At 23.4% G+C, this 16795-nt stretch overlaps 1 protein-coding gene across 1 annotated transcript in view; it reads right to left on the bottom strand.

Moving 5' to 3' along the window:
• Positions 1–6336: 6336 nt before the first annotated feature.
• LOC105363676 (uncharacterized) overlaps positions 6337–16795 on the bottom strand; it is a 55663-nt gene continuing 45204 nt past the window's right edge. Inside the window, exon 3 of the mRNA XM_011501427.1 lies at positions 6337–6647. Coding sequence (XP_011499729.1) covers positions 6337–6647 — 311 coding nt within the window. The remainder of the gene's footprint in view (positions 6648–16795) is intronic.

Raw genomic sequence — 16795 nt, 5'->3', positions numbered from 1 at the left:
TATAGTAATTGTTATTGAAGTGGGTTAAGGTAGCGTTCTAAGAATGACGCACAATACATGCAAGTCTACAAAGGAATGATCTCGTGTTTGACACAGAATAATAGGATAAGAGAAAACTATTTTAAAACAAATTTAGTTCGTTTAGTATGATAGATTTTATTCGCGTAAGCATTTTTTATGGAAATTCTTTATGTAGCGAGAAAATCTCTTAGTTTTTCATTTGATTAAATTATGAAAGTATATATAAATATTAGTATTAGAGTATATATATATATATATATATATATATATATATATATATATATATATATATATTATTAGAAAATTACTACTACAGTAGTATTGATTGAATGATTATGAAAAAAAAAAAAAGAAAAAAAAAAGAAAAAAAAATTAATTCATTTTATCTACTCTTTATTATGGGTGAAAATTGTATTTGGATATTGAGAGAAATTTTGATAGATTTTTCTTTCTTTGAAAGAAATGAAAAATCAATCATTGTTTGGCGTACTCAAACAGTTATTTATATACTTATATAATCTTCACAGAATTTACTTATTATTAGATTTTAAAGAAAATATATAAATTTTTTTTTTTTTTTTTTTTTTTTTTTTTTTTTTTTTTTTTTTTTTTTTTTTTTTTTTTTTTTTATAAATTTTCACAATAATCTTCAATAGAAAATATGATATATTTAGTTGGGACTTTATTTTAAAATGTTATTAATTTTTTAAAAATTAATAAAAACATTATCAAAGTTTAGTTGGCATTTTATTCGTATACATTTGAATTTGGTTATATAAACATTTTATAAAAGATAATTCTTATAATAATAGTAAAAAATTAATTTGAATAATAGTTCCTTTTGATGATTCTTTGCTTTACAAAAATAATAGTAATATAATAATATAATAATTAATTATAGTATTTTTTTTTTTCATAACGAAAATATGGAGTTTTGTCATTCTATGAAGGAAAATATGAAAAATTTTTAAATATTCTTTCAAATATCGTAGGATTTATTTATTACTTTAGCTATACCGCGCGATTAAATTGAAGAAGTTGTAAAGCTTTTATATAAAAAGTATTGACTGAGGTAAATTAATAGGTGAAGGTTTATTTATTTATTTTTCTTTTTTTGAAGGTTTGAAAGTTATAATATCTTTTACTTAATCTTGTATGATATTTATAATAGCAATAAATTAATTTGATACAACAATAATAATTTAAGCAAATTTAAATTAGCAGCATTTTAAATAAATATTCTATGAAATGCAGTTTATGATTAATTGTTTTTCTATTTTATATATAAATAGTTTGTTAAAAGTGCCTTGGTTCGATTTATAAATTTTTGACTATCGATATAATAATTAATAATTTTAGACTATAAAATTATTGATTTTTTTATTTATTTATTTATCGAAGCATTAATAGATAAAAGAATTGAAAATTCATTGGAAGTGTATTTAATAAAATAGTTACTCTTATGTTAAATCAGTATTTATGAAATAAATAAAATTTGAATTACATGTAAATTATGTATTTCATATGTGATGAGTATTGTAATTCTATTAGATATTATATTATTTGTCTCTTTCAATACCTATTTGCAATCATCTATTCTAAATCAATTATTATTAACGTAAGCAGTAAAGTTTACATAACAAATCCATTCATAAATCATAAAGTTGGTTTCATTTTTCGTGGTACTATTCTTACACTACGAGGACATTATATAATGCAATAATGGTAAATTTAACTTTGTGATTGAACAGTGAGAAGAATAATGAGAAATAAAATAAATATTCTTATAATCAATGTATTAAAAAATTTTCCCTAGCTATTTAATGAAATAAAAATTTCTTTACACGAGATTTTACGCAATATTTTTTGTAAGCCTCGTAAGATAAAATCAATCTATGTTCGATTAATTCTTTAGTATTTTGTATTTTGTACATAAACAAATGCAAACTACTTTTATCACGTACTATGCTATTATGTAATTTTTAGTTTTACACGTATATAGCGTCGTTAAATATTTTTTAACCATCAATTTTTGTTTTGTTTTTGTACCGTATAGTATGACTGTAAATCAGAGAATTGATAAATTATGGGAATATAGATAGCTATTGCACTATTATTTACACGAATCTTTTAAAAAATCTAATTTATGCTATTGATACGATACTTTTTTCGTATTAAAATTTTGTTAGTCTCTTAATAGAAAGATTTTTATAAACTTATAATTAATTATTAATGGAAATTTCATCACATTAATAATAACTTTAAATTCGCAAGTATTATAAATGTCATTATTTATAATTGATTTTTCTTCATATCTTTCGATGTATTAATACTAATAAGAAATGCTATTTCTTTAATAATACTGCATTACTATTGGAGATAGTAATTAATTTATTACAAGTTAAAATTTTATTTAAAAGTTTATATAATGAAGACGAAAAGATTGGAACAATAGATTATTCTTCTTTCTTTTCTCTTTATTTCATATTATTTTACTTGATTTAGATAGCCTAGTTTTTCAGTCGGGTAGTATTTTTATTCCAGCATTTTCAGATTTCAGTTTACCGTCTTCTATTGACTCATCAACACTTTTTTGTCTATCGAATGCATTTAATATTGCAGTTTTGTACTTTTTATCGTAGTCTGTTAGTTCGAAACTATCGAAAACTGCGATGTAGGTCACATTGTGAAATAGCCTTTGGTTGAAGAGACGGCGTTAAGTAAAGTTAGCTTACTGATAAAATATGGCGAGTCCGTCATACGAAGAGATTATTATTGTTGCGTATACTTGTTAATTGTTTTACAAAACCATATTTTTACAATACGTAGCTGGTTGGTATTTGATATAAATGCGTGCTAATTCCAAGTAAACAAACTTTTATTTTCTTATTACAGAATGCCTGACAAAGTCTCTACAGACTATAATGTAATTACATCTATAGACATAATTATAGTATTTAGTTTACGTATTAGATATTATTGCTTTATACATAGCGAAGTTGGAAAATTAATTTCTTTTCTTTAATTGACATTTTAATAATATTAAATACGAAATAGTTATGTTAATGAAAATAAAATTTGTTAAGCTACCTACGATCGCATTAAATTATGTTTACTTTAAAAATAAAAACTTTTTTTAAAACATTAGATGCTTTAATGTAATCGATATTATGCTTCCTTGATTATCTCAATTATTCTAAATAATGTAATTCTTAATTGTGATACTAATGAATCATTAATTTTAAGCGTAATAATAATTTATTCATTAATAATTATTTATTTATTAAAATTATTATGCATAGTTTTTAGGCTATTTAGCTATTAATTTTATATTTTATAATTTTTAATATAGCAAGACAATATTTTTCACGTTTTAAATATGATAAAATAAAGTTATATGATGCTTAAAAGTTCTACTTTTTTTTTTTTTTTTTTACTAATCAATGTTGTTATTTAAATAAAAAATTTAATATTTCGTAAAATGATAATTATCCTTTATACCACAATAGCACTTTTACTTGATTCTGTTGATGAAATATACATAGTTTAATGAGACGGAATTTTACATTGAATCAGAAAGATATATCATAAGTAATTTAAATGTGTAATGATAAATGTTAGCAATTAATGAATAATATGGATTTTGGATTATCTTACTCTCTTACCATTTATGAAATATAAATTCGTTTTATGACAACGAATTTATGGATTTAATTATGTAGCTTATACGGATTATTATTGTTCTATATTAAATGAAAGTCATGACTTTTTTCGTTCAAATTTAATATTATAGTCTTGAGATTTATTAACGACATTATAATATTTTCATCTACCAAGTAATACACGCAGATAGATAAATAAGTTCATAATTACAAAAATATCTCAATATTAAATATGAAAAATAAAAAATTTTTCTTCGTTTAATTGCGTTCTATCCTTTTAATTAATTTGCTTGAATTAATTCTTATAATTTTAGAATTTATTTTTATCCATTTCTTTTTCTTGGCTTATCTATGCTTATCTATTTAAGTAATATTATTATCGTAGATATCTATCTTATAACTTTATCTCAGCCAGAGACGTTAGGTAAATTGTTTTTACTTGTCTTTTAATATAATTATATGGAATATTACATAAATGTAAATTGATAAGAATAGTAAAAAATCAACTAATGTACTAATGTCATCTTTTTGTAATTATGAGTTAATGTTTAAAGATGTCATGTATATTATCTATTTTATGGAATCTAGATTGTTAAAATAATCAAGATTTGAAAGGCCATATTAAAAAAAGCCATCTAAAATTTACTTCAACTACGATAAAAGTGCATTAGAAATATATTTATTTTTAATGATGATTAGAAAAATTTATTTCCTGAAACAATTATTTGTCTCAAAGTTTCGAGATAAAAAATAAAATTGAATTATTATATTAAAATTTGGTAAAACAATATGAAAATTAAGAGATGATTTTTAAATATTAATTTAACGGATTGTAATTTAACGAATGAATTTAACCATCTGATTGTACTGTAATGTCTGATACTAGAAAAAATTTAAAAATTTACAACGTAAATTCTTGTGTCGTAATTTTCTATCTAAAAATTTACGTTTTTTTAAATATATACATATATATTTTACAATTTTTTTTCTCATATTTCAAGGTGCTTTACATTTTTATTTTAAACGATTGTATGTTCGTATGAATATATTGAAAATATCACAATAATCATAGGTTTTAATTTTCGTAATTTTTGTGGACCCTTTCCGACAATTGAATAAAATTTAAATAATTATTTCCTCATTTTATGTCGATACCAAAGATTTTAATATTTTATATTCTTTAATTATACTAAATATAAAATCAAATATAAATAAAGTAAAAAATGGCGTTTGACGAATTTAGATTATTTTTATTTCTATTCATTCGATGTTTTATTAATAATAATTTATATTAATTATGATTTTTTTTTCATAAATTATATCTACTCTGTGGCATTTATTTTTGTGTATTTATATTTTTCAATACTTATAAAAATTAATAATAATTTTACGAATATTTCGTACTAATAATAATTTATAATTATCTTATACAGACGAAATTGGAATATATTCATAAAAAATTTTCGTAATATCTATTTTATTACCTGTACTTTTCTCTTTATTATTTGAATAATATTGTGTATATTACATTTAATATTAAAAATAGTATTTCATTATTATTGCGTGGGTAAAATTAAATGAAAATGTTTAATTAAATTTTGTCGAGCTAAACATAATTTAAAGATGTGTAAAAGTTTCTCGATTATACGGAGGATTTCGTGTTTTAACAGTTGTTATTGTTTAAATTTGGGAATACTTTTGAATATTCATAATTTTAAATAGTATCATAAGCGTAGCATAATTTTTCTAATATTAATTTTAATTTGAGAAGGTGAAATCATTTGACGAAACGAAAAATCCTGTACACGCTACATCGAATAATTGTATAAAACCAGAAGTTATTTTTAATATTTTAATTATTTTATTATTAAATTTCATTTGAATAGATATTATATTATTCGTGATTTTCATGTCACGACAATTATATGTATTTATTTGCGCAGTATTATTAATAATAATATTCGAAAATATTATTGACGAATCTAGGCAGTAGTTTCAGCATTTTATATTTTTTTCAATTTGAATGGCCATTATCATTGAAAAATGGCGTTTAAACGCATGCGAATGTTAAAGTACGAGGGACAACATTCTATCATGTTAAAATAATTATTAATATAATGTTCCTAAGCTCAATAAATCTACACGAAGCTTTGAATTAAATTAATGCTAAAGAGTCTTGGCCTTCTATTAATTAACCGGGTGATAATGCGAGTGCACGGCCCATTAGAGTTAAATTCACATTCATTGGAATTCAAGCCGCGGATAATGCGTTTAAAGAAAAGAAAAAATCACGCTTCGAATAATTAATTTAAAGCCGTAACGAAAAGGCCTCCCTCGTCCCTCTCACGACGACCTTAACTTTGACAGGATTGCATTGCGCGGCGAGATTGTAAAAAAGTAAAAGTGGGGCGGTCCAGAGCTCGGATCAAGCTCAATTATTTGAGAGTAGGAGGGCGTGATGGGAGGGGATGGGTAGGGGGGGGGTATGGCGCCGTGAAAGCCTTACTTTTGACATGCGAATGCCATTCCAGGCGAATACGTAAAAGAAAGGAGGCCAGCCTGAAATGGAGGAAGGTAAGATAAGCAGCGGGAAATGGCAAGGGGTTGTCAAAGGCAAGACTCCCACGCACCCCCGCGTCATCAAAAAGGAAATTTAATTGTCAATGTACGGCATTCTGAGGCGCTCGTTCTGGAAGCTGCAATGGACCTGGTGGACGTCACCGGGTCGCTTCGGGGCCTGGGTCTGGGGCTTGAGTAGCCCGAGCTCGCGCCTCAGCTCGCACTGCCTGAGGCCCCGGTTCTGGCGGGTCTGGCTGTCCCGTGGTCCCGATCTCCAAAGGCTCCGCACGCTCTCGCTGAAGATGCGGCCCTCGAGTTGGGCCTCGGATACGTTAGTCACGCTGAATCGAGGCGGGGGCTCGCAGCCCGGGTCCAAGGCCTTGTCCGAGGATGACACGCCGAGCCCTAGAAGGTCGAGTCCAAGTTACGCTTGGTGTGCCGGGGTGTTCTTTGTCCGTGGCAGGGTACGCGCTTTTTCATTTCAAGGTCGCGCGTCCGTGACGCACGACGGCTCCGCTCGCGGTTTTCTCGTTTCTTCACTTTTCATATGTCAACGTACGGCGCTACGCTGAATTAACGCTTCATTGACGTCGGGGGATATCATTGGTTGTCATGGACGTAGGGTTGACGCTAATTATAATGCTCGAGTGCTATGTAATTATCCGACATGCCATTAAATGTAATTAATGTGAACTTGAAGAAGAAGAACACTAAGGCATTTGAGCCAGTGTTGTAGCGCATTCTAGAACGTGACTTAGATTGATTAAAAATTAAGGCTTTCATGATTTTAGTTTACTTTGGCGATATTGTTATAGTAAAAATATTAACGTAGCACGAGTGTAAAATGTTGTAAAATTTTTTATAGGAATTTTGATGCCGACTTTAAGGCTTTTAATTATAGTGTTGGTATTATCGCACATCTCGTGTATATTCTCAATCGACATGTATATTTGTGAATATTTATCCCTCTAATATAAGAATGATGTAGGTAATTACGTTATTTTACGTATATTTGTGACAAAAGCATAAGATAATTTTTTTTTTTTTTTTTTTTTTTGTCTTTCGTGAAGAAAAAGTAAATAATAAGTGTTAAAATTATTCACGATTTATTTCATTATATGACTTTCTTTTTATACATCTGCGTCATAATTTCATTACAATTATTTTAATAACAAACAATAACAATAACAACAGCAACAACATCAACAACAATAATAACAAAAACAACAACAGAAATAATAATATTTATAACGATGATGATGATAATGATAATGATAATGATAATGATAATGATAATGATAATGATAATGATAATGATAATGATAATGATAATGATAATGATAATGATAATGATAATGATAATGATAATGATAATGATAATGATAATGATAATGATAATGATAATGATAATGATAATGATAATGATAATGATAATGATAATGATAATGATAATGATAATGATAATGATAATGATAATGATAATGATAATGATAATGATAATGATAATGATAATGATAATGATAATGATAATGATAATGATAATGATAATGATAATGATAATGATAATGATAATGATAATGATAATGATAATGATAATGATAATGATAATGATAATGATAATGATAATGATAATGATAATGATAATGATAATGATAATGATAATGATAATGATAATGATAATGATAATGATAATGATAATGATAATGATAATGATAATGATAATGATAATGATAATGATAATGATAATGATAATGATAATGATAATGATAATGATAATGATAATGATAATGATAATGATAATGATAATGATAATGATAATGATAATAATAATAATAATAATAATAATAATAACAACGAAAACAACAACAACAACAACAACAACAACAACAACAACAACAACAACAACAACAACAACAACAACAACAACAACAACAACAACAACAACAACAACAACAACAACAACAACAACAACAACAACAACAACAACAACAGTAGTCTATAATTTGATTTTCAAATCTATATTAGGATAGAAAAAAAACTATGAATTAATTATATTTGGAGCATTTTCAAAATCTATTGAAGAACTTTTGGAATGCTAAATGTTCGTATAAATTTTCGATTAATTTAATCCTTATTATAATCAAGCGACACCCTAGAAGATTAAACAATTAAACAATTTATTCATATCCTAAATGATCTTTTTCAATGACAGTACAACTTTTGCAAATTCTTTTAGCAGTTTAACATTTTCTTGTATAAAGATTCTTTACATCACTCGAACGATATAATAATAGGATTTCAGTTTCAGTTATTTGAAATAGCAGATGAATAGGATACTTAATTTTTAAAGGCACCGCTTATTGTAGCTTGTTATTACAGAAATACTATAAGTGCGACAAATATATAAGCATGAATATTATTTCTCGTCTGAAATTATATTTCTTATTGATCGCGACGCGAGAATATAATTAAACACTTTAAACATTATTATTATGATAAAGAGCATTGTTATTATAAAAATAAAAATGTTTTTTCAATATAATTACAATTGAGATCGATGGCATTAAGTCAAAAATAGAGTTACTGATTTACAGATTATAAATATGGAATATTTACTTTATAAATGTAAAATCATAATTGCCTTATTAAATGTTTCAATGCTTACAAAATCTTAAATCTTATAATTTAAAAAATACATTGATTTAAGAAGAAATTAAATTTTAAATATTGTGTATTTATTTATTTATTTATTTATTTTATTTTATTTATTTATTATTTTTTTTGTTCATGAAGACGAATTATTAACAGTCAAAAGCTTGATTAGCTTGTATAATTATGTATGCATATGAAAACTTATTTATTAGAATATTAATCGATTAGAACGAACGATTTATAACTATTGATTATATTTTTGGCTATTAATAAAAAATAAGCATAAAAAATTGTTCGTGTAATATGATTAACATCATGTAATGCGCTTCATGTAAAAGAACTTAGAAAAATATAGCAAGAGAGAAAATGCTGTAGCATTTACTTGTTTCCTCTTGGATCAATATTGCGTCATTAATCGTTTTTTGAGAATCCTTTAATGTTCCATCACTTTTTAATGACCTGAAAAATGATATTTTTAATAATACTTCATTTAACGTATAATAGAAATGATGGCACGATTTAAATATTAAATAATTTTCAATATTATCTATTGTATTTCTGTGTATTTATTCAAATTTTGTGTCCCTATAAAAGTGATTATAACAAAATGCATAAAGCATTAAGTGTTTTATTATTGTGCAATATAAAATCAAGGGATGGGTTATTGGGTTAAAAGTAAAAGTCAATCGAAGAAAATTGTTGTATCGTAAGCGCTTTATCATATTCGATCCTTTTCCCTAAAAATTACAATTAATTTTCAAGAAATTATTTATTAGACTTTGTATATGCACTCGTATAATTAAATTTAATCTCTTAAATGTATTAATGGTGAAACTCAATAATTAATTTAATATTGCCATTTGGAAGGCATGAATTTTAAAAATTCATGATGGTATGGAGTTAGCCCTGGCAATTTCAATGTTATCATGCAATTTTCGTGTTAATTGAAACATCGATCACTCGCATCATTCGGATGTTGAAAATTTTTTATTCGTCACAAAAATTCATTCTTTTATTCAAATGTTCAAAAGGTGAATAATAACTAATTCACGAATAACCTGGCAAATCATTTTTATTTTTCAGCATTCCATTTTTATTCTTAAAAAAATTTGCAACGTTTCTTAATAATCAGTATTAACATTAATAATAATGAGCACAGAAAGATAGATTATTTAGAAGCCTCTAATGATCTATTCTCATTCCGATGGCTTTCAATGCTACTTTTCATATGTAATATTATCATAAAATTTATTATTAATTAATATTATTATGATAGAATAAATTCAACGTTTTATATTTATATTCGTACGTATATCGTTTTTCTTTTTTTTTTTTTTTTCATATATAAATGAGGAAATAAAATTATCATTTAATTTGCATTAAAAGAAAATTAATACTAGTATAACTTTTCTACCTACTATAATGTCCTACCGATTTATTGTTGATTCAGTAAGAAAATGTAATTTAGCGTTTCTCTTTTATTTTTTCATACATGCAAATTTTACAACTCAATTATATTAATTGATAAAATTAAAAAAAAATTAAATACTTCAGTTTTAATTTTTTGTTTTTATTAATGATATAGTAATTGTTGGAATACTTGAAATATTCAAATATATAAACTTATTCAAATGATATGTAAGATAGTATACGAATATCATATTTGGCATTTCACTATTAAAATACAAAACCTAATTTTTAATTTTTAATTTTTTGTTTTTATTAATGATATAGTAATTGTTGGAATACTTGAAATATTCAAATATATAAACTTATTCAAATGATATGTAAGATAGTATACGAATATCATATTTGGCATTTCACTATTAAAATACAAAACCTAAATAATTATTTGGCATTGAGTTTTTTTGGCAAATAATTTGCGTATCAATGTGTATGGCGATAATTTTTTGTTTATAATAATTTGAAAATTATATTTGAATAACATTAAAAATTTTCATTATTTATTTATGTTAAAATGTTCATGAGAGAGAATAAAATTTATAAAAACAATAAAGAAAAAGAAGTTTTTTACAATTACATAATAATAGAAGGCTAATTTTATGTTTTGATATTTTTGTAGCCGAATAATTACATTTAAATCAGTTCATTAGTAAACATGAGTTCTCAATTTATTTATAATTTGTATGAACGTAAAAAGTAATACCATCGACAATTTCAAATTAAAGATAATCAAATATATTGAGGAAAAATGTTACCGAATGAATGAATAGCTAAATTGGACAAGGAATTCGCAAAATAGCTATGAAAATGTTTAATTTTAATTTTACAAAATTTTGCATTATAAAAATAGCGTCGGTAAAAGTTAACAAACAGTAAGTTATGTAAAATATTAATATATTTATATATAGATGTAAATTTCTACGTGTAGATTAAATGTTTATATTAACATTTCTGATAAAAATTCGATTAACGGTTTATTACAATCAGCTAGGATTACGAGCATTTTATAGATATAAAATAATTTTAATATAGCAAAATCTTATACAAATTGCATGTTATGATCATTTATATTGATTTTTAACCAATAATATTAGTTTAATTAATATTAGTTTAATCCAATTAATATTAGTTTGATTGTTTGCAGTATTCTGCAGTCATTAAAGGTACGAGAATTCCCATGGTGTATGGTATTAGTTATGTTTTATATTAAAATTTTAATATTAAAATTATAAATCCTTATGTCTCTATTTGATAGTCTCGCCAAATGTGTGAAGCTATCCGTTAATTTACCTAAACAATGAATGATATAATAAATAAATCATAGTTAATAATTAATCGAGATGGATACGACTTGCTTAAATATCAAGGACTACGTTAACGCAGAAGAAAACTTGTATGTTCATAGCAAAATCATAAAATTATATTGATTATTATATTATTTTTTCATAAGATTATATTGCCGCGATCCAAGTTCTCGTTGTTGCAATTCAGGCATAAATTTAATGTTAAGTACATGCCATTAAAACTGAAAATTATCATCATTGTAATCTCCCATGGTCATAAGTATGACCTTTTGTGAATTTATGACTCTACGGGAGAACTTATGTGCTGGTACATTTAATTAGATTTCTGGACTCAATGGTCTCGCGTTAAGCTTTTTTCATGCTGTGGTGCATACGTAGATGCCGTCTCATCGAATAATTTCAGATTATTGCAGTTGTGGCTTGACTAGCAAATACGTTAGCCAATGTCTAGAAACGGCCAAGCGGATGAGTAAGATTAGAATATCTAATGTTGGTATGATATCGGCTCGAGCAGATGGTCTCACCTGGTCAATACTCCTCCCTCGGTTTATTATCAGCACAGCTGAGAAATCGACTACGTTTAAATAAAATAAATTTACGCACGTAGGCCGCTCGAGTGCTAAACATTTGATTAGGAAAGTAAACTTTAAGCTTGTAACGTGAATCGAAACTAGGCAAATTCATTCCGCCCCAACATACAATTCAGCTCAATTTTACATATTAATTTCTTTCATAAGATTCATAATATAGCAATTTTACAATACTTTTATACATATATTTCTTGACTATATTATTAACTAAATAAATAATCGTGCGATTATATTATAACATTTACTTCGCACCTCACTTATATCATATAGTTATACGAGTAAAAGGAAAATTTTTTTCTATTTTTATAAAATATAAGACATTGGACTGTAATTGGCTTCCTATTGTTGTCTCACCAACCACATGCACAACCAAAATTTAATGTTAATAATGTTATACTTCTGTAAAGAATTAATAAATAATTTTTTGTATAATTATTTAAGGATGTAATATAAATTTGGAGAGCTCATTTACGTGAAAATTTGAATTTCTTTTAAAAAGCAATAAAATAAAATCAATAATTTTAATTTTATTTTATACCATCTGGTATAAACAATTTAATAAAATTCCCTATTATTATAAATGATTAAATTACATAATTAAGATATTGTTGATAAGATATTCTTTCAATTGTTGCTATCTCTATATTAAGATTTTGTTTTGATTTATAATTGTAATTTAAATAATCCTTCCAATAGGTACTGTACTTTTGTTTGTTTTTTTGTTTTTTTTTGTTTTTTTTTTGTTTTTTTTTTGTTCTTTTTTTTTTTTTTATAAACTTATCTTTGTATAAGAATCTATTACATTACTATGTAAATAAGCAATTGCTTTACTTATTAAAGTAATATTACATATTATCCATTTGTGTGTTAACTATTGATGTACAAAAAAACTGTTATATAGTTTATTTATAATTTAGTACAAATAAATTACTTTCCGAATTATAGAATAAATTTTTATCGTTCTTTAGAATTTAAAGAACCAGATTTATTTTGTATCTTTAAAAATATTATTATATATTGGTTATTTCAGTTATTGAAGCGTGACAACAATATTTATTGAAAGTAGAGATTGACTGATATTTGTAGTAAGAAAATATATATTTTTTAACTGTCAGCCATTTGACTGAGCACCCAATTACCTATCGATCCTATTTCTTGCTAATAAATATAAACTTCGGTTGCCAATTATTATGAAAGTTAAATTATTGTTATTATTATATTGCTAGTAAGTTATTGCGGTTTGTAATTATTATTTTATTTTTTATTTTTATGTTATATATTTTATTTAGCGATATCGTCTACGTTTATAATTAAGGTTTATTTTTAATTTATTCTTAACTCACGTAGATTCTACTATTTTAATTTTTAAGATATTCATTTTTTATTTAATTATTTTATTATTTAATTTAATTATTTAAATTTAATTTAAAATTTAATTTTAATTTTTAATTTTTAATTTTTAATTTATTAATCAGTTATCCAGTTAGAAAATCCATTATTTTCACATATGAAAAAAAAATGTTAAATGATTTTTATTTATTTTTCTTTTTTAAATTTATATTTTATGAATTTACATGAAAATTACTAAAAAATTGGCAAATAATAATAATTATACTTTAAACATTATTTATTTCAGCTATAAACAACGTCATTAGTATAATGTTGAAACGAAACGGCGAATACATTGGAATATATTGAAATAATTTAGTAGTTTCGAACTTGGTAACCTAGGAATTCCAGTTAAAAAATTAGAAGGGAAATATTTAGTAAAATGAGTCGATGCTTTTCTAATTATTTTTTTTTATGCAAAAGTATCATGAAAAATAAATCTTATAAATTTTTGTAAAGATACATGAATTCAAATTGCCGTATGCAAATTCAAATACGTATGCACTATTTAGCTAAAAAAAACGTCTATTACGTCTTAAAAAATAAGTATCAGGTGAGAAATTATCAAGCTGTTTGCAAACAATTTTTATAGATAATTTAACATATAAAAGCTGCTGATTAAATCAATAACCTACGAATTTTTATATTTATAATCAACATTAATTACATTATTCAAATGTAAACAAATAAAAACGAAAAAAGTATGTAAGATTTAAATTAATAATTAAGAAATATATTGTTTATTACTAAAAATATGTATTTCATTTATAGATTTACTAAAATTTTAATAATTTTGTTCAAACTTCAATTATATTAATTATTATATTTATTTATTTATGCCACTTACATTTCTTTCTTCATTTATAATATAATAATAACAATATTACAAATTAAAAGATATATATCTATATAATATTTTAGCAATCATAAAAAAATATTCATTTAAAACTTTTTAAACATTTACTAATTAGTTTAAAATACAAATTTTTTAATAAATTTCGATTAAAAGCGTAAAAATACTTTTTTTTTAAAACATTTTTTTATTTTAAAACAATTTTTTTATCGCTAGTTGAGCATAGTTGTGAAAATTAAAAATTTCAGTGTCTTAAAATAATAATTATTATTAAAACAGAAAAATACTATTGTATTAAAAATAATAATATTAAAACACACAGACACACACACAGACACACACACACACGCGCGCGCACGCACGCACACACACGCACACACACACACACACACACATATATATATATATATATTAAATAAATTAATTACTGAAAAATAATTAAATTTTTTTTAATATATTTCATTAAATTTATCCCGGATACGAGTTAGGTGAACTACATATTGTATTTTTCATAAAGTAATTTTAGATCCCTCTATTTTTATTTTCCATTAATTTTTCATACTCTGAAACTTTGATCTAAAATTTTATATAACTGTAATAAATGCAGTTCCAGTGATTTATATTTTTAAATAAATATAAAGAGCAAAACATAATTCATAGTAAAACTTTTATGCTCTTAATGAAAAATGAATAAAAAGTTCTATATCGAAATTTCAGTAGTTTATTATGATAATTAATTTTAGTAAAATTTCTATTTTATATAATTAGTTGGAATTATAGCCAGTGATTTTAATTAAAGCTAATTATATTTAATTGCATTTAATTAAATTATATGGCTTTACATAATTTCATCAATCAATTTATTAAATAACTAAATCACTACCTAAGGTGATACTACCTCATGAATGTTTAACTATGTTATTAAATTACTTTTAAAAATATTTAAAAAGAATTTTAATATTGCGATGCATTAATTATTTAATAATCTATTAAAATTCAGATTCTAATACACAATGTGGCCATATTTTCATTATACTATTGTAATGTAAAAGAAAAATTCCTAACATATATATTTCAATATTAAATATATAGATTTTCAATTTGGAAATGAAACTCAAATAAAACAACGTAGTTATACACAATATTGGAAGTGGTTTTTTTTTTTAAATTATTTTTTCTCAAAACTTTAATAGAATTGCTTGTTCATAGATATATCATAATATATATATATATATATATATATATATATATATATATATTACTTATTTTACATTAGTACTCATGGAAAAATAAAATTTGATATATAATATTTATGCATTGAAGTATATCAAATATATGTCAAATATGCAATATTTAATTCATAAAGAATTTTTAAAGGTTTAGTATTACTTTCAAAAATTTTAAAAACTAAGAAAATAATATATATAATATATTTATATACTATCATATTACGTATTATCGTATTTTATTTTATTTTCCAATAAAACAAAAGTGTTTGATAACAAATTTTCATTAATATTTATTAAATTATAATTTAATATAGTTTTTAATGTATGGCCACCAAATATATCGACTAAACGCTTTTTATAATAAATAATACTTTCTTTCTTATTAAAATAATCAGGCAGAATAAATGAATTGTTGCCTTTAAATTTGAAATATAAAAAATATTTGGAATATTATATATACCTTGCATATAGTTATCATTATAATATAATTAGTGCTTTTTGGTATTATAATTTTTGTTTATATGAATCAAGTATGTTAATTCTAATTAAAAAAAAAAAAACTCAATATGAATATATATATATATATATATATATATATATATCGTATATTTTACAGTATAATTTACTAATCCTAATATATATTTCTGGTAAAATATTTAAAACATATTAGAAGACGAAGCAATCAGTTTTTATATTTAATATATATAAAATTATTAAAATAATTTGACTATTGTCCGGTTAAAAAATTAAAACTCATTGTTAGATGATTTTGAAATTTATTATTGAGAATTAATAGCAGAAAAAAAATATATATATATATATATTTGTTTTTTGAAATAATATAAAAATAATGTATGAAATTTATTAATTTATTTTAGTTTTTAAAGTTTATCAAGTGCTTATTATTATTTTTTTTTTTACTATAGTTTTAATTGATTGTTAATTTTATAATTTAGAACGATTGGAGTAGTGATATTAGCTATTCTTCTTATTCAATTAATTTCTATTTCACTTGCTAAAGTAGATATGATTCTTTATACAATGCAATTTAAAATAAGGCCGCAAAGTAGAA

The sequence above is a fragment of the Ceratosolen solmsi genome, unplaced genomic scaffold (assembly GCF_000503995.2).
Source record: "Ceratosolen solmsi marchali unplaced genomic scaffold, CerSol_1.0 scaffold3, whole genome shotgun sequence".
Classification (NCBI taxonomy): Eukaryota; Metazoa; Arthropoda; class Insecta; order Hymenoptera; family Agaonidae; genus Ceratosolen; species Ceratosolen solmsi.
Note: the sequence above shows the minus strand (reverse complement) of the source record. Positions and strands in the feature narration are given on the sequence as shown.